At 40.0% G+C, this 19,611-nt stretch overlaps 1 protein-coding gene across 3 annotated transcripts in view; it reads right to left on the bottom strand.

The window, feature by feature from the left end:
- Window positions 1-18,020, bottom strand: part of FAM169A (family with sequence similarity 169 member A) — a 38,419-nt gene extending 20,399 nt beyond the window's left edge. For 2 of the 3 annotated variants that reach the window (XM_064736201.1, XM_064736200.1), the window contains exons 1-4: window positions 17,892-18,020; window positions 3,274-3,411; window positions 1,707-1,806; window positions 553-638 (exon numbers count right to left, since the gene is read on the bottom strand). In XM_064736201.1, the coding sequence (XP_064592271.1) occupies window positions 553-638; window positions 1,707-1,806; window positions 3,274-3,411; window positions 17,892-17,933 (366 nt within the window). In that variant the 5' untranslated portion in view covers window positions 17,934-18,020. The other variant, XM_064736202.1, reaches the window with a different exon arrangement.
- Between the last annotated feature and the right edge of the window lie 1,591 nt (window positions 18,021-19,611).

The raw sequence follows: 19,611 nt of genomic DNA, 5'->3' as shown, positions 1-19,611 counted from the left end.
ATGAGCAGATAAAAATTACACTGCTGGAATTTCCAGTTTTAGAAAACTCCATGCTACACAGGGTTAAACAATGGTAACAAAGGTCAATGATGGGCAATAAAGCAGATACCAGGCAACTTACTGTTCCAAACTTCACGTGTTGCCACTGCAAGCCACCAGCTCCAACTTGCTTCTGTCAACACATTCCTGACAGTATTTTTAGTTTACTAGTCTCCTGATAAGATCAATAGGTACTGCTATGGTACAATGCACTATTCTACCAAGATGCTTCAACACAACCAGATCACAATATTCTAAAGAATAAAGAAAAGAAATGGTAACACAGCTAACATCTAAGTTGTCTACATCTGAAGCTGCTCTACAAAGGTCATTTTTGCTCAAGACTATCTTCACATTGAGGTTCCTTTCCCCCTTGTATCTATTCCTCTATTCCCTTGCAACAGTCCTGTCATTTCCAAATTAAATTAAAACATGTAATATCTTGCACACTATCTATTTACCATTATCTTGGAGTATAGGATTTATTGCTAGGTGAATGTTGGAGCGCTTTACCTGATGAAGCCCCTGTCTATCAGGGACAGATGTTCTCACAATGTCATCAATTGACCACCACTGGTCAGCAAGATACAGGGCTACAGCTTGAAAGAAACAAGGGAAATACAAAGTTAGTGATTCTTGCTATTCCAAAAGAAACATATTCATTAAAGTTGCTAAATACCCAGGAATAACAATGTAGTAATCACATTAGGCATCTTCTAGATGGCACTATATTAATGTAGCTCCTATTACCCTAGCACAACCAATGGGGCACTGTACACCTCACCCATATAAATGCTCCCTGGTCCGAAACCTTTCTTGATAACTGAGTCTAATAAACACTAGAGGAGGGGGGTTGTTTGTTTGTTTGGGTTTTTTTTTTGTGATATGGTATACAGGAACCATTTTTCAGACAAAAGCACTACCCTTCAACACTGTGCTCAAACATCTTTCACTAAAAACTGCTTGTCAAAGTAAGTCTCACTCGTACATGTATTTTACTAGTGGGTGGCTAATAGATATTAATATTGAAACTGTGCAAGTTTTAGGGAGTTAGATGAATGTAAAAGGCTGCCATTTGAGCAGCAGTTAGGAAGAGTATGATATATAGGCATTTGTGGCATACTAGGCAATCATAAACATGGCATTAAATGGAAGAAGGAAATGTAGAGAGCTGGAAGAGGAGGAAGAATGGGAGGAGAAAATCACAAAACCCATCATCTCAGCCAGAGCTATGCTAGGACTTCAAGCTAAAGGCAAATTTACACACAACTCTGATCAATCACTATTAAAAAAGAGCATTTAAATTCATGTGCAAATTGATGGATTCTAAGAACGTTCAATAAATACCTTTTGGAGAGGTGAAGCATACATAAAGAGACCAAGAGATACATGTTGTACTATGGTCCAGACAAGCACCAAATTATTTTGCTACATATCTTTTGAATTCAATGGGTCCAGTTCTGATCTGATTAGTGTGTGAAGTTCTAGCACTTGTGTATATAACTATACAACAAAAAATAATAGTATGTGAACAAAAAGACAGGGAACAATAAATGTACAATGGAAAAGTTATGGGCTACAGTAGCATGAAATGAGCAAGGGCCTGGTTACACACATTTTCCACAAAAATAAAAAAAGGCAACACAGAGATAAACTTAAAATTAAACCTGTGAATTGGTCCCATGGTGGAAACAGTGCAAGAACTTTGTTTGTCTGCTCTTTACCATAAAGAGGAACAAAGCCCACAGATGTCAAGGTAATAGGAACCTGCAAGAAGAATGTACAATAATTCAGTAGACTTTTGCTAAAACAACAGTAGTAAAATACAGAGAGTTTATCAAGGTAAAAAAGAGGAATATTAAAAATTAAGTTCTTAACAGCTAGCTGTAAAAGACAAGCCTTTCTTTAAGTCCTTTCTTTAGACACATCTTCCACATCTTCCTAAAGACAAACTGCACTGCATTTAAAGAGCTCTGACTCTCAAGCTGTGGCAGATTTAGCTACAGTAATTTGTACAGCTCTTTTCTGCTGACAGTTTGCATTTGTGTGCACAACTAAAGTAAGGTGTGCAAGGAGCCAGCATTAAGTTCCCTTCAACAGTCCCAACTGTGCAAGCTGTCAAAGCCAACAGAAGAATGAGGCAGTCAGTCAGGCACTGAAACAAGCTGGCACAGCAAAACTGTGTTTGTTAACAAGTTCTAATGTGCTACAGTGGGAAGGCAAATTCAAAAGGGTTTTGTTCCCTGAAGTTACACCCATGTTAGAAATTCTGAAGTTGCCTACTTGATATTCCTTCTCAGATAAGAATATGGGAAGGGTCAATAAATCTTCTTTTAAGGAATCACGTAACTCTGTGGAAATGCATTTTGATATTTAAATTCACATGCTTCTATTACTAAATTAATGTATACAAAACTTGGCAGACATTAATGGTGTGGTAGATAGACTTGCTTAACAAATTTAACAAGATTATGACATGCCATTGTCACAAATGAGGACATTAATAGAAGCAATTATTTAGGCATACAGCACTTGCATAAATGTAGGAAAGTAGTCAAGACTCTGATTCTGCCAAGGAATCGGTGGCACTGACCTTTAGATCCCACAGAAAATCCTCTCAGCTCACTTACTTTACATTAAAACTATACACACTGCTGGTTTTATTGGTACTATTTCTAATAAAAGCATTTGTCTGGACAGAACCAACACTGACCAACTCATCACAAAGGATAAGTGTTTAAAACCTAAAAGTGTCACAGCTTTTCTCAACTAGAGGTTAGTAACAGTGCAGGATATCTCAGACAAAGAAAAAAGAACCACCTTTTGAGATTAGTGAAGTTATTAATCAAAACTTGAACCCAAACATAAAGAACACTGAAGGACTGAGATAAAAAAGAGCCAGTTAGCTTAAGTAAATCATGAACCCCTTAGTGATGACAGGTTTTTGAGAGTGCATGAAGTTTGATTCATCAGTTGAAAATTTAAGGTTATAGTCAGGTTGGGTTTTTTTAGGTTTTTTAAAATTGCTCTTTATATACAGATCCATTGCCTAGAAGCAGCACACAATAACTGAAACCCAGATTTAAACCCAGTTACAAAGTGAAAAAATTTGAATTTGGAAAATATGAAAGCTTTGATAAAATACTTCTGAAATTCAAGAGGACTAGATATCTTAAATTTTAGATCTATAAGGATATTAAGAACACCAGTACTACAGTATTTGCTGGTTTTTACCTTGCGGTGGTCTGGCAGAGAAAAGAATTCAGGAGCGTTTGGATTCCTCCACCGAAGGTCAAAGAGGTAGTTCTCTGCTGAGTTCTCCAAGTTCTCATGACTGTAATTGTTCAATATATCCACAGGGAATGACATGCTCTTGAGAAATAAAGCAACATTATTAATGTGGGTACTTTGAGACACACACTCTGCTTTTGACTCTACATCCATGACAGAAAAGAGAAATGCTCCAGCATTTACAATTAATTAGGATGGTGACCAGTAACACCCCGTCTGTAAAATAATCAAATCTGTGCTCATAAACAGAAAAGAATGAGATTAGCCTAAAGATCCCCCTAGACCTCATTTGTGGCAGATTTCCAACATACAAGCCCCATGTTTGCTGCACAAGCACATGCTGCTTTGAGGTGGTAGACTTGGTTATATCTCCCTCCCAGATGATGTTTATGATGTCACCAGTCATGTTACAACTAGGTGGTAAAAAAAAGTAAACTACCCAGATGATAACAAGATGGAGTTAATTTGAGACTTTGCATTTAAATCGATCTCTGAAGAAACCAAAACATAGCTCAGGATTTTTCTCATCAACTGGCCAGTTAGTGTTCTTAACAGATGGTTGTTTCCAAAAGCATTTCAGCTGTGAACAGAAACTTACACAAGCTCATTAAAAACAAGAGCCCACAACAGACTAAAGAGAGACACTTTAAGGAGATGATGAGACAAGACTATAACACTGAAGCCAAACCATAGTGGCAATAACTCCTTAAAAGCTCTTAGATTCAAATTTTCCTTGTCAAAACAGTGTGAAATTAAAATGAACAAGAGCTCCTGGAATCCACTGCGTGGTCTTCAGGTAAGGTTCTTCCAGCTCTATAAAACTATATATGAAAAGATACCCCACAGCTGCTTTAAAGATATGACTCATAATCTCAGAAGCCTGAACAAACACAAAAACAAGTTCATGAGAACCTTCTCCAGTGTTCTGGAGGAACACAGGGATTTTACTCTTTCTCAGTTCCCATGAACCCATCACACAAGTTTCTGAACACAGAAGTTTTCATATAAGTTTTATGATTCCTAGTCTTCACAATGGAGGCTTATTTTTCAATTTTATTTTAAACCTTAGTGTGCAATGATTTTTTTCTCCTCTTTACCTTCAGTCCGTCTATTTTATCCACCATTCATTATTCTACTGACACAGGTAAATCAAGGGTGAAAAAAACATCTTATTCTGACTCAATCAGTAGAAATTAGAAGTCTACATTTTGAAGGTTTTTAAACAGCAATAATATGCTGTTGATTGGAGAGAAGAGGCTGCTCCTTCTACAGAAGAGATTGTTTTCTCCTGTTAAAATGGAACTTGGACATGACTTCATTGGCATCTACAACTGCTGCCCTTAACACTGTTGCTGATGAAAACACTAATGCTCTCCATGAATGCTATTGTTCAAGATATACACATGCATTCCTCAGAGCCATTTCCTCCCAAATTCAACTAATTCCTTCTCCTCAACTGTTATTTGCATTTTCTCCTGCCTTCCTCTCCAGTCTCTCACATTCCTTCTACTATTGCCCACTGACCCTGTCAGATACTTCGCTGCATCTTGTAATTCTCCACCTGTTTCTTCCCACGTTTCAGGGCTGCCCTTGCCGTTGCTAACAGTCAACTCCTCCAGCCCCTCCTGTTTGCAAGCAAACTGATTTCCAGAGCCAAAGGTGAGGGGTGCATGCTTTTGAGTGCAGCAGCAATGCACAGCAGACAAAGGAGCTGCTGTCAGGGGTGGAATTCACCCACCACAAGCCTCCATATCTCTAGCAGATACGGCTTGCCTGCAGATATGACAGTTCTCAAACACACCAGCAATTCTGCACAGACTATGCTGCTAAGCATGTTGCAAGACAAAACAAGGAGGAGCACAAGATCATATGAGACTACTTCTACAAGAGGATGAGGGTTTGCAACCATGTTATCTGCAACAGGCAAGATAAATTCAGCTGTGAAGGAATACAGGTATATGAAAACCACAAAATTGAATTTTCTGTATGCTGGCAGAAAGGTATTTGTTTAGTAATAGAGGGGGGTTACCCTAAGTGCTTAGATAACTCTGCTATTAACAAAGAAATTGAGCTGAGGTTCCATTATTGCACAGCAAACAGACAAACAAGCCAGAAGCTACAACTTTAAGCCTCTAGGTAATAATTCCTGACATTTTTTTGGAATAAAACAATGAAGGACGAAAGCAGAAAACATGCAATAAGAAATTCAATAGATTATCTGAGTTCCAACCACTACGAAAATAAAAGCAGCAACCATATCTTTGCTTAAAAGCAAAAAAGCCTAATTACTGCATTCATTAAACTACCCTAAAAATCACTCACACACCTCTTTTCTGTTTGCTATTTGGGCTACCTAATTTCTCATGGCACACTTAGATTTTATTTGCTCTCAACTCCCAGTAGTCACTTTTGACTTTTCCTTTGCAGCATTTACAGAGAACATGTTATGCAAAAGAAAGCAATACAGAGAAATTTTCAAGACTAAACTAAGGAAAACCTAATCAGCATCCCTTCAAAATAAACATTAATCTTTTTTACCATGCATGTAAAAAAGATTATGTAAAGTTACAAACTCTCATACACTTGTGTGACGTATTTTGTCTCTGTGCTGAAGAGGTCAGAAATAGTTCACATTTAAGTTCACTACATCCCTGAAGAAATCACAAATTCACAAAGCTATCAAGTTATAATAAAAGCTTAAGTGATGAAAGAAGAATGTTCCATGCCAATCTACAGCAGAGCATAAGGAATTAGATCACAATACAAAATGCAAGCATCTCAAATTTGAAATGCAAAATAACCTACCAAAGACAAATGAAATGTCTTCCAACAGTAATGAATTAATATTAGTCTCTCATTAAAACACAGTTGGTTTGACAGCGTGTATGTTGAACAAAGTAAAAATACAGATGGCTCCATATCTAGCCAGTCTCAAGTAAAACAGGATATAGAAAAAGGGCTGGAGAAAACCACTTTTCAGGTTTTTTTGACTACAGCATTAACACATTTTTGTTGCAGAGGCAGCAGGAGCAGCACAGGTCTCTACCGTGGAGTTCCTCATGCCCCTTGTTGTTGCTCTAAACCTCCATGCACTGCACAACTGTAAAACTGTCAGGTCAGATCTTTGTCACACATTGCACGACCATGCTCTGCTCATGGGGTACCATTCCAATTGGTTAGCACACAGTCAGGCTGACTGAGCACATGCAGTGTAGCCCTAAGCAACCAAACTCATCATGAGTACATAATATGCTTGTATGTACATTTGTACATAAAAGCATATTAGAAGAGTATGTTTGGAGGGGAAGAAAGAAAATTAATTTTATTTTTTAAATGAGACAACTTGAGCATTTCATTTTTCAAGTGAAAGAAAATAAATCTTACACTCTTCAAAAACATATAATTTAACAAAATAATACTAATGATTTTGTGTCATAAACTCACATGAATAATATTTGCTTTAATGTATGACTGTCTCCCTTGTCAGCATTATGCAAGCTATTACATGAAGAATGGCACGTCCTTTTTTAGGAACAGCTGCAGCACCAGAAGGTAACAGATCAATTCATGGAATGCCAACAAAAACCACATTTAACAGAATGAGTGAACACATTCCTGTGCAACACAGGCACTTTATTCACAAAATCTTTATTACTATTAGTACTATGGCTAAGAAAGGCCATGGAATAAGTGAGTGACATTGGAAATTAGTTTAATTATAAATTATATCTATTATATATCTATTATAACTCATATTTCATCTCAGAGTGCATGAGAGGTGCACAGCACACACAGCTTCCAGCTTACATGTGGATTTGAGCAGGAATCAAGAGATCTGTTCATCTCCTTGCAGCTCCTCAATAATGAATGACACAAAATTGCAGAAGGATAATAACCCAAAAGCTATGTTATTTCTTACAGTATGTCAGAGGGCTAAAGTACAGCTTAAAATTGGGTTTGGGTGCCTTTAACTCAGGGGAAGTGGAGTTAGGCTAACAGATAAGGATTTAGAGAAATTACCAGCTGTAGCAGAGACTTAATGTGAACACAGACATGTTATGTGATCTGCCTGAACTCCTCTACAAAACACAAAATAATCATTACCTCAGAGGGACCAGCGTGAGAAATACTTTACTGAGATAATGACATACTTGAACATTGTATCAAAACTTGACAAATACAAATACTCAGTTACTTACTGCACAGCTTACCTGAACCACTCATTCTCCTTAAAAAAAATAAAATAATAATTAAAAAAAGAAATTATAAAACATCAGCCAAGACCTTTTCAAGATAATATAATAACTGGGACAAATAATCATACAGGTGAACAATCTTCAGGTTTAAATTTGTTTTTAATAATAAATAATTAAAATTTACGTAGTTGTTTGGGGCTTTTAAAAATAGTGATTTGCAGTTTAGAGAACAGGTGTCAGGGTGCTCAAGCCATGACCTGCAAAATTTGCTGCTAACTCAGGAAAACCAACTTAGACCCAGCCTGCAGGATACAAATACAAGTCCAGTCCTGTGATGAAGCACCGGCTCACTCACACAAAAAGTAACCTGCAGCAACGTCCAACCCAAGCTTTGACTGATTTCAACGAGTGCAGAAGCATCAGATGACCAAACCCCTCAACGACTGCCATGCACTTCCAATGAATCATCACACACCTTAAACCATCTGTTTTAAAAATATAATCCATGCCACAACCTCCCAGACTAGCTGTGAGCTACACCCAGGCTCACATCATGGGAAGAGACATAAAAACCAAACTAAACAGGTATATATGTCCACACATACACCACTTCCAGAGAAAGCCAAGACAGGGCTGCAGAAGTCCCTGGCAAGGCTCCAGGCCCAGACTGACGATGCACCAAAGCAGCAACGACCTTGATCAGAGCAGCAGGAGCATCATTTCCACTTTGCTTTGTTTCCTACCTTGCAGTATCCAGTTACTCATCTGGTGAAAGCGGTGAAACTACATAAAGGTTGTAAGAAAATCTAAAATTTTTTAAAAGTAGTCTTTTTAGTCTTCTGGCTTCAACTACAAAACAAAACCATCACATCTGCTACTAGAATTGCTAAGCTGTCTTATCAGTTATTCTATTAACAGATAAATTACATATATGTTTCTTTGCTTTTACTACCAGCTGTTATATACACACACCATTTTCATTTTGTTTCTTCTTTATTCAACAACAAACACTTTAAACTGAGATAAGTTGTTTTTAAAGTTTTTTATTTCTACAGAGTCTATGAAATACTTATGTTTAAAAGTTCATCATTTTCTATAATAAAAATAAGTAAATTTTAAACCTGTGCTAATTAGTCATTTAAGTATGTCTAAGAGAGTGAACAGTTGGTTTATCGTGAGTCAATATAATTGAAATACATAGAGAAAACCTGTCTCATAATTAGCTATTTGGACCACTATTGTAACAAAGGTTTTGAGTTTTATAAACATTCCTATCTCTTAAAACTCTATTAATTTTAATCTGTAATGCTACATACATTGGTTGTAGGAAAAGGAACACATCGCAGGGAAGAGGTGTTAAAATTTTAAACCACAGAATTTTTATTAGGATTTCTTGAAAACTGTATCAGCTTGAAGCAGCAACCATTATACACTGATCTGCCACATTGAATAGAAAACTCAAGCCTTTCTCACTCAAATAACTACCTATTTAGAGGTAGGTTTTCTTAGGGCTTAAATCACAAATTTGGGGGTTGGACAACAAGTCTTCAAACCATGATCCACACATTAGCACTAAGGTATATTTCCCTGCAGTATAGCTTTTGTTCACATTTTTTGAGAATACAAGCTAATATATACAAGTTCTTGACAGCTCAGATAGATTTGCACTGGCTTCTTTATTTTTTTTTTTTTAAGACAAAATAAGATTTTTTTTATAAAATCTTATAGATATTGTTTGGGGTGTATGTTATAGTAACATAAACCCCAAACAATATCTATTCATGCCCAGCAAAATCACATATCGAAAGTTCTTAAGGAAACACACGGCAGTGTCTAGAAATTGCTGTCAACATCAACCAGGATCTCTGGATTAATATGCCAGCCACATTACCCGTAATCTCCTTGAAGCAGCTTATGCAACTCTGGTTTTCTATCAGACACACAAATCAAAGCTGTTGATTTGAACACAAATAAACAAACAAAAAACACAAATCCTTTCCATTCATCAATTAGCCACACAACGTAACTTACATGTATAGCACAAAATTGTGAAATCTACATACAGGATTCAATTCCTCAGCAAGAATTATGGTCAGAAGTTCTAAATGCTGGGTTTGAACACTTGCTTATCAGACGAAACATGAACAAGGACAGAAAAACGAAGAGTCCTCCACATTAAAAAACAAACAAACAAACAAACGAAAAACACTACAAAAACAACCAAAAACAAAGTAACAAAAAATCTTGCATCTGATTTCTTTAATTAAAGGTGACAGGGTAGTATCACAAGAAGAAATGCAACTTCTCTCTCAAACCCACCTTAGGCAGGTAAGGTTCTTAGTAATATGCCAAATCAGCCACCTGTGTAACACCACTGGCATTTTACTCAAGTGATTTAAATTAGATAATATATTAGATAGCTTATTTAATCAACAACTAAGTATACAAGCTACTTAGGTATATAAACTACTGACTAGTTATTTACATTTTTCTACAGTCTCACATTTTAATGACATTGTCTGGTTTTTTGAAGAACACTTCCTTCAGTAGGGAGTTTTGGAAACTAATGTGCACAAGTATTTCCTGCAATGAAAATGTGCTAGACATATGCTAAATTAAAATTCTGTGTTTGAGACTGATCAAAATAAACATAATTAATAAATTTTGAAAACTAGTTTTTCTTAAAGAAAACTTTCATGCCTCCCCTTTCAACTTCTCCAATTCAAGGTGACTATATCCATACATAAAATGAAAACCATTCTAGTTGTGTTTGAAAATAATTAACATGTATAATTAACAAGACAAAGATACAGCCAGGTGGGATTATTACTTCATTAATCTGCCTCTCTCTGACATTTATCTGATCTTTCCACTGCTCAGCACTCATTCTACTTTCTAATTTCCCACTTTCCTCTACGTTCTCTTCACTACATGACAAACCTGTTTAGGAGCTAGGAAAATAACACCAAACTCCACACAGATACCCCTAATGACCCACCTTTCCTCTCTGGTCACTACTCTTTCCCCCTTCCATGCCTTAGCAGTTTGAAGCTGCTGGTGTGCAATTCTCCAGCTCCATCCTCAGCGCCCTCCAAGTTTGCTTCTGCAGTTTAGGCCTTACACCATCTGCTCCCAAAGACCTTTATGACCTTCTTATGGCACTCATCACTTAGAGCCCCCACAGCCTCTCTCCACAGGTGGCTGACGGGCCACCTGGAACGTACACAGCCACACTACTCTTACTCCTGCTCATCTGCTGTAATTTCCATAGGTCTACCTCCTGCTTCTCCAGGCACGTAACAAGGCAACATTCTGAAGCTTAATTTGCTGCTTGATATCAATAGATTAACTCTTGCTCCCACTTGGAACCCACATTTCTTGGCAACTCCTTCCATTTTCAAACCTTCATATCCTCCTCTAACATTATCCCACAGGCTTGCAAGGACCATCTCATAAATATATCTAGTGATTTCAGAGATAAGGACAATAAAGCAAGCTCTTTTTTTAACACAATAAGGGAAAAAAAAAAAAAAAGGGCCAACAAAACCCACCAAATCTGGGTAGACAGCTGGTGGACTATCAAGCCTAACATCACTAATCTAACAGCACAGTGAGACTGGAGTTGCAGTCACCCTACGTCCACATTTGCATCTATTTTTAAAATGCTTGGCTGCACTGTCCTATCCCCTATCCCCACAACTGGGGCAGACGTCAAAGCTGCACAGATTAGATTAGCAATCATAGATACATGTTAGCAAAGTCTAATGAGTTACTTCTCATCAGCCAAAGAACAGCAACTCTCTCTGGCTGTTTCGAGAATATTCCACATGGAAATTCAAGTGATGGTCTACGGCTACTAACAACAAGGAGCCGGTGATTAATCTTTGCAATCACAGTCTCCATACCCAAGGAGTTACTAAAACAGTTGTCTGAACTACAACTATGCCACATCAAGTCTGGCTTTCAGCAGACAAGCTGTAGGAAAATTCAACAGTTAAGTAGTATGCAATCTCTTTTTTCTTGTTTAAATTACCTGTAGTTGGTTTTGCTGGTTTTGCCTACTTTTTAATGTCATTTGCAGCAGGAGACCTACAACTAAGAAAACAGCACACAACTAAGAAAGCAGCAACTGCCTTGGTTTTTGTGGGGGATTCAAAGGAAAATGAAGAAAGGGGAATAGGAATTAATATGAGATGTTCCTGGACACAGGACTGCAAATAAACAAGGCTGCAACAAGAGATCCTTGTCAGCCAACCATAAAATTTCCTTGCAAACCAGAGATGTTTCAGACTCTCATTGTATGGCCCTATGGGCCATTTACAACTGCCTGAGCATCAGAATTCTGAAAGCAGTAAGACAGTAAATATAACACATTTGGAGCAGTGAGTATTTAAACCTCATCATAGATCAAAAATTTATATTTTTCCCAGAAAGTCAATAGGCAGCTATCTCCAAATTCCCAATCCAACTCTAGAATCTTGAAGATACTACAATTATCTTCAGAAGATGATAGATGCCTAAAAAACTACTGTTTAACATGAGCAAATTCTGAATGTTACCTGCTACTTGTGCTCAATGTCCAACCACAGCAAGTTTTTCAGTCTCTTTGCACAACAAATGATGAACTACAACAAAATGATGAACTTCACAGGCATACTCACAACGTAGTTTGTGGACTTACCAAAACAGTGCGGGATGACTCCAAAAGAACTAGAGACACAGATAATTAGAAAGACTTTTACCTTGCCTTTCTCAAAGGAAAGCTAAAGTGAAAATCCTATGTCAATCAAGATTATCACACATATCAAAAACATTTTTGTCTAAAAACAAAGGATTTAGACAACATGCTTGGGCCACAGACCAGATAGGAAGTCATTACTGAGTCCCAGTCTGAGCCCAGTCATGTTAGGAAGATATTACAAGTTATCCTCCCAGGTGACAGAGACAATTCTCACAAAAACAGTAATAGCTGTAAGTGGCCCCATATTTCCACGCAAAACAGCACCTTTACTTCCTCAGCTTTACAAAGGCCACAAAAACTGACTGTCTCTGTCTAGCTCTGTCAGTTGTAGTCAGCAGCAACTGTGTTTATCTTCCTCATCCCATCTTCAGAAGGATGGAAAAAAGGCACACATGGACTAAAACTAGAAAATTAGAAGCAAATCTTCCTCTGAAAAATAAACAAGTAAAATAATATGCAAGCCTCATATCAATACAATAAAAAGCTAGGAAAGAGTCAGACATCTTGTAAGCTGCTCCAGCTAGTAGGAAAAAAAAAAGGTTAGGAAGGTCTGGTATTTGTTTGTGTAGAAATCCTGCTCCCATAACAAAGGAAGAATAAAACATCAAAAAGAATATTTCATTGCCCAAAATCAGAATCAAGGATCTCTTCTGACTGACAGAATCAACTGACTTATGTCTCTCTTCCCCAAAATGAACCTCTTCTCCCCAGTGTTCATTCTTCCTTGTCATCCAAACAAATATTTAACAAAATCCTTAGTAGATTGATTCCTGAGCAGCTCTGTGTTTGCCTTTTGGTTCAGTAGTCTTATACTTGTGGATGGTTAATTTTTGTTTCCCACAATTGTCTGGGTATAGCCACTGCTGGTTTTGTTCAACCCATGACAACCATGTTATAAAAACCCATCCATTAATGTGAATCCACAAGGTATCACTAAACATGTTGCTACAGGACTCAAGATCTATGTCTGCAAACTTCAGCAAGAATGTCTCTAATAGCAGAAAGGAATTCACACACAACCTCCTCCCTGGTGTCATCTGTCCTCATCTCCATCAGCAATCATCCTGACACTCCAAGAACTCACAAATTTCTGTCAGCACACTGCACTTCCCCTGCTTCTCACTGTAATACATGCTTGTAAGACTGCAACTTCTAAGCTACACCTTCTAGTACCTAGGCTATCCAGGTGTACTTGAAGTCTTGAAAAAACAAACAAACAAACTGCTTTAAAAGCTTCAGTTACTTGTTTTCTCTGGAAATGCAGACATTGCTTGATTGCTAGTGGTGGGTTTGGATAACGTAAGTAAGCTACTCGTACTTCTGAACATACCATCTTACTGTACTTTGTTAAAAAGCAAACAAAACCCCCAACAACAAAAAGTACTAGTATTAGTAGAAAAAAGTATTCATACTGTTGACACAATATACTACCTTAAATCAGTGCTCAGCTTAAGAAGGAGTTGCCAGGAATCAGCTTATTATGTCCCGCTCCTTCAAAAAACTCCTTTCTGCAGCTTCAGACTAAATGTTGACAACATAAACTCCCAGTGTTGAGGTATCAAAAGAAATAAATTATTCCAACATTTTATAATCCTATAAAGTTGTCTGTGCTGCACTGTAGTAACATTTACATTGCTACTATTAAAATCCCCCACTATTTTATCATTATCAACTCACAAATTATTCAAATTCCCCAGTTATGGTTATTGCTGCATAACTCTACAACAGCTGTGAGGAGTATTATTCAACCTAGGAAACATTTCTATTTTGCAGAATATGCTGGCCGCAAAAGAGCTAGAAAAAAGACTGGCCTTCCAGCAAAGCACTTGCTAACTTAAGCACACTTCACATTTTTACACCTGGTGTTTTAGGAGCATGAAGGCAGCTAGGGTGAAGACAGCATTTCATACCATTCGAAGTTCACCGACTCTCCGTGCTGGGGAAAGGCCACCGCTGCACCAGAGCTCCTGAACTGGGTGTATTCCTCTAGCACTGCCTCAGGGGCTACTGATTCGGCAGAGACCACACCTTCACTGATTGTTCTTTCCCTTCAGTAATCCACAGAATTAAAGGAACCTAATTAACCACCTTTATTTTACATGTTTTGATGAAGCTTAGAAGAAAGGATAACAGTGAATTCAATTCATCCTGGTCCATAAAAAATTTCTAATCATAAGCAGTGGCAAGAGATGCCAGCCCTGTGACTACAGAGATGCCCTGTCCTACAGTATTCTGACACAAAATGTTAATGTGCACAAAAAAAAAAAAAAAAAAAGACAGAGAGACAGCTCAGATTTGAAAACAAAAATCAAAACTATTACTTTGAATAACTGTACAACATACAGTTCAGTATACAATGCAGAGAAATGGATTTTCCTAGATTTTCAATTCAACAAATCATTTGGAACTTATAAACTTATAATTCAAAACAATAGTAAGTTTTCCAGTTCACTTTGAAGGCAAAGAAACAGATATGTTAGTCCTGATAGTTCTCACTAATTTTATTGGGATTTTAGTAAAGATTTGAAAGCTCATGACTCTTTTGGGACAGGATTTTTTACATATTTTAGCAAGCTATTTAAAAGCTTCTCTGAAATCTCAGAGTCACTAGAGAACACCAACTAAATTTACAATGATCAAATAAATATATGCTGTCACATCCCATTGTTCAGGAAAAAAAAATCAGCAGTAGCAGACGAAACTGCAAAAGTATGAGAGAATAGCTACAAAGACACTGCATGTGCCATTTTGGTTATGTTTAAAACAATGCAGTAGAGGAAATACATTAGAGCAGGCTTTTCCACTCAGACTTGTTTAATCCACACTGCACCACCTGGAAGCATAAGTTTGACAGGAGGGTCGAATTCTGATTGAATAATTTATTTTTTTTAAATGTTTCTATCGTGAGAAAATTATTTTTGTTGTTTTTCAACAGGTTACAAAATGTTTATCTGAGAGACCTTGACTGACAAAAGCAGTTCCAAAGGGAAGCGCACACCTCTACCACTGCTGCCCCAAACATTCACAGACAAAAGGATGACAGTGGCTTTCTGGAATGTATAGTTGATACAATGTGAAGGATAAGTTACAATCTTGAGAGTCAGGAGTAAAGTATTTATCTGCGAGGAAACAAGAAGCTGGTATTTTGCATGGAAAAATATTTAAGGAATGCCCATGTGAAAATAAGCCTTAGTAGACATCACTTCAGCTCTAATGCCACATTTGTACTTGCAGTTTAGAAACATAATTGGCAACAGCTTTAAATGATCACCACTACTTGATATTCATTGCTTGACAGAAAATAGAGATTGATATAAAATCTTATCATATCTAAGAACGTAAAACAATGGAAGAGCATCTCTACTCTGGTAAATTTCTCTAGAATCATCAAATCTCATGTTTGTCCTTTAGTAATTTTGCATAAACATGAAAAAAAAAAGCATTAATAAGTGTTAGCCTTAGTACAGAAATGAACTCTGTCTTTCACTAGCAAAGACTGCACTGGACTAGATAGGCAAGTACAACTATTTAAAACAAATTGTGCTTATATGAATTGCAGATAAGAAGAGCTTTCTTCAAGATAATTTTGTATTATCTTTACAACACTAACAGACATTAAAAAAGGAAAAAAACTTGCACAAACACATAAACCTCCGCCTTTTTGATTATTAAATCAAAGAAATATTATCTACCTTGATGAGCATACTGAATAAATTAAGAGTATTTTCCAATTCATTTTGTAAAGTGTCTAGTTATATAACACTCCAAAAAGAGTTCTGGATCATACACTGCTAAAGAGATATTATAAACATACAGTAGAATCCCATCTTAATTACTCATCCTGCACAACAGGAAAGAAAGACACTGTAAAACATTTGATTCTGCATAAAGAAAATCATAACGAACATCAGACTGGAGAAGGAAAAACAAGGAAAGGACTTAAAACCTGCCTCTGTTAGTGGCTCTAAAAAAACAGTGTTGAAATTGAGATGCTCGCTGACATTAATAACACTTGAATTCCAACATTAATTTCATAAATCATTCTCTGCCCTAACATTTTTCCACTATGAAACAGGTGATGAATGTTTTTTTCACTAGCCACCAAGAGAAAAGGCAAGTTCTTTGGTACCTAGAGAAGGTCAATTAAACAAGAAAAGGTACCAATGTGGTTGAGGAAACGGAGAGAAGATGCACTCAGTTCCTATAGAGTTTGTTGGAGGAGGAAAACCACGGTCACTCTAATCTGCAGCAATCTTTTATAGGTCCTCCAGTGAGGCAGCACTGATTTTATTATAATGATCACTCTGACACAATTCTTATTCCCCATACAAACTGGTGAGCTTTGTACTAGGCTATGACCAATGGTACAGTCCAATGTATAAAATGAGTAAATGCAATTATGCAGAACAAGAAAAGAGTTCCCTCCTCCTGTGTTGCACGTACACAAAAAAGCAAGTATCAGCTGAACAGGGTCTCCACACCAAAGGTTAAGTTTCTAAATTTCTGATTATTAATAACTGAAAAGTCCACAGCTCAGAAGAGCTGAAAGACAATTTTTTAATCTCTTCCTCTAAACAAAGCATTAATACATGTATTAAATTGGTGAGTTAATATATTTTGTTTTCCATTAATGCTAGTAAAACCTTTTGCTCTAGCTCTCAGTGCAATCCACTTCCTCAGGCAGCATTTAACACTCATAAGCAGGATAGCCGTGCTACGTCAATGGATATCTTAGACAAGATGCTTCCCTATGTTTTAAGAGGAATGAACCAACCCTACCTCAAAATAAAACTGCAGAAGACTTACACATCACATGTAGGAAAACAGAAGAGTGTGAGTGCGTGTGCAATTGTGTGTGTCCACATGTATTTGCACACGCACACACAGCCATCTTTGTGGGAGACAGCAACTGTAGCATTGCAATTACTGTTTTCATACATGCGTAGAGGTGTATAGATGTATAAATGGCTCTTACACGTGTATGTGGCTACGACACGTAAATTTCAACGCTACAATAGAAGACCCCACAAAAGATGGCTGGTCCTGGCCAACACGGAGTGGTCTGGGCCAGAGCTCACACCGAACTCGGCGCGCCGCAAGCTCCGCCAAGGCCGGGGGAAGCTCGGGGGGTCGAGCTCGGCCGGCGCCCGCCGCGGGGGAGCCGGGCCGGTCCCACGGCCCGGCCGAGCCGCCTCCGCCCACCGGCCCGGCCCGGCCCGGCGCGGCCCTGCCCGCCCGCGATGGCAGCGGCGGGGTCGGGCACTGCCCGGGGCGGGAGAGCGCGCCCGGGGGGAGGCGGCGGCGGCGCGGGCGGGATGCGGCCGGACACCTGGAGCCCGGGGCGGCCGCGGAGCCGCGGGCAGCCCAGCCCAGCCCAGCCCAGCCCGCCCATCGCCTCCCGCCGAGCGCCCCCGGGCCGCCGCCGAGCGCCCCCCGCGCCCTGCCCCGCCGGGCCCGGCTAGGCTGCGGAGATGCGGGACCCTCGGCAGGTCACCGCGACACCCCGCCGCGCCTCACCTCAGCCGGCCGGGCGGGCAGCCTGCCGCGGCGGCGCGGGGATAAACGGAGAAGGAGGCGGAGGCGGCCGGGCTCCCTAACAGCGTTCACGGCACACCCCCGCTCACCTCCGACTTCGCCCGGTCCTGCTGCCCGGCGCCTGATATCATCTCCCCCGGCGGCCTCCCCGCCCCTCGCCGCTGACGCACTCCCGCTGATACGCCTGGAGCCGCCGCCGCTCGCCCCGCGCCGCCCGCCATGACGGCTGCGGGGACCCCGCATCGCCCCCCCGGCCGCGGCGGGTGTGGTACCCGGCACTGTCCCTGTCCACGGCCGGCCCCACGGGCAAAGCCGGTACCCACGCCGTCGCTCAGCACCGCTGGGCTGCTGGCACCTGTCCTGGGGCCCTGGCATACAGACGGAGCCCGGAGCTACCTCAGAAATCTGTGGTACTCGCAAGGAGAACGGAGAAAGGCTCCTGGTGTTGAGTTGCTCGCCACAAAGCTAGGGGTGAAATATCCCCTTTGCAGGAAAGGTGACCTCATGGACTCGGGCAGTAAGGATTGCTTCCACATTTCCAACAACTCACCGTGGACCAGCCCGAGCCCTCACCCCTCCTCCTGTTACCAAATTGGGGTGCTGATTCAACTCAGTTACTACTCAGTTACTCACAAGCCTATTTTCCAAACAGAAACATTAATCCCTGTTCCCCAGCACTGACCACTACTGGCCACAGCACCTGAGTATCCACCCCCAAGAAGACCTGTATGCCAGGAAGCTGAAGAGCACCAAAGTCAAATGAAGGAGTTGGTGAGAGGATAGGACTTGCCCTTGACTCTGGCTGCAAAATGTACCCTTGTTGTATAGCTACGATGCTTTGTTCTGAGAATGAGAAGTAGTAGGTGCACATATGTGATAACATCCATGGAACAAAGGAGGCTGGGCACAAACTGGGGTCACTGCCCAGAGGCAGCAGCCATTTCAAGGGCTTCTTAGTGTTATTTGCCAAAGACAGCCCTGTAACACCAGAGGAACAGGGACCAGAGGAACAGGTATTCAGTGTATTTGTAATGATTATATGCTTGTCCAAATGTATTGGGTTGGTGTAGCAAGGTTTTGGTCATGGGGAGGCTGCAGGAGCTCATGAGCTCTCTGAGAAGCTGCCAGGAACTTCCCCTGTGTCTGACAGAGCCCCTGCCAGATGACTCCAAGCTGGACCTGCCAGTGGCCAATGCTGAGCCCATCAGTGATTATGGTAGCACCTCAGGGGTCATTTGTTTGAGAAGGGAGGAAACAACCTGCACACCTCCAGCCCAAGAGAGGAGTGAAAACATATGAGAGAAGAAGACTAAAGCTATTAGAAAGAAAGCATAGAAAGCATATTAGAAAGGAGTGCAACTAAGATGGTGAAGGGCCTCGAGGGGAAGCCTTATAAGTAACACCTGACATCACTTGGTTTGTTCAGCCTGGAGAAGAGACTGAAGTGAGACCTCATTGTGGCTACCAGCTTCCTAATGAGGGGAAGAGGAGGGGCAGGCACTGCTTTCTTCTCTGTGGTGAAGAGTGGCAGGACCCAAGGGAATGGCCTGGAGTTGTGTCAGGGGAGGTTTAGGTTGGATATACTCGAAGAGGGTCCCCAGGGTAGTGGTCATAGCACAAATCTGATAGAGCTCAGGGAGGGTTTGGACAATGCTCTCAGGCACATGGTGTGACTCTTGGGTATGGTCCTGTGCAGAGCCAGGAGCTGGACTCCGTGGTCCTTGTGGGCCCCTTCCAACTCAGCATATTCTGTGACTCTGTGAGAAACAGCTCTGCAGACACTGAGGACCGTGAAGAAGGAGGTGGAGG

Source organism: Zonotrichia leucophrys, chromosome Z (genome assembly GCF_028769735.1).
Source record: "Zonotrichia leucophrys gambelii isolate GWCS_2022_RI chromosome Z, RI_Zleu_2.0, whole genome shotgun sequence".
In the NCBI taxonomy this organism is placed as follows: domain Eukaryota; kingdom Metazoa; phylum Chordata; class Aves; order Passeriformes; family Passerellidae; genus Zonotrichia; species Zonotrichia leucophrys.
Note: the sequence above shows the minus strand (reverse complement) of the source record. Positions and strands in the feature narration are given on the sequence as shown.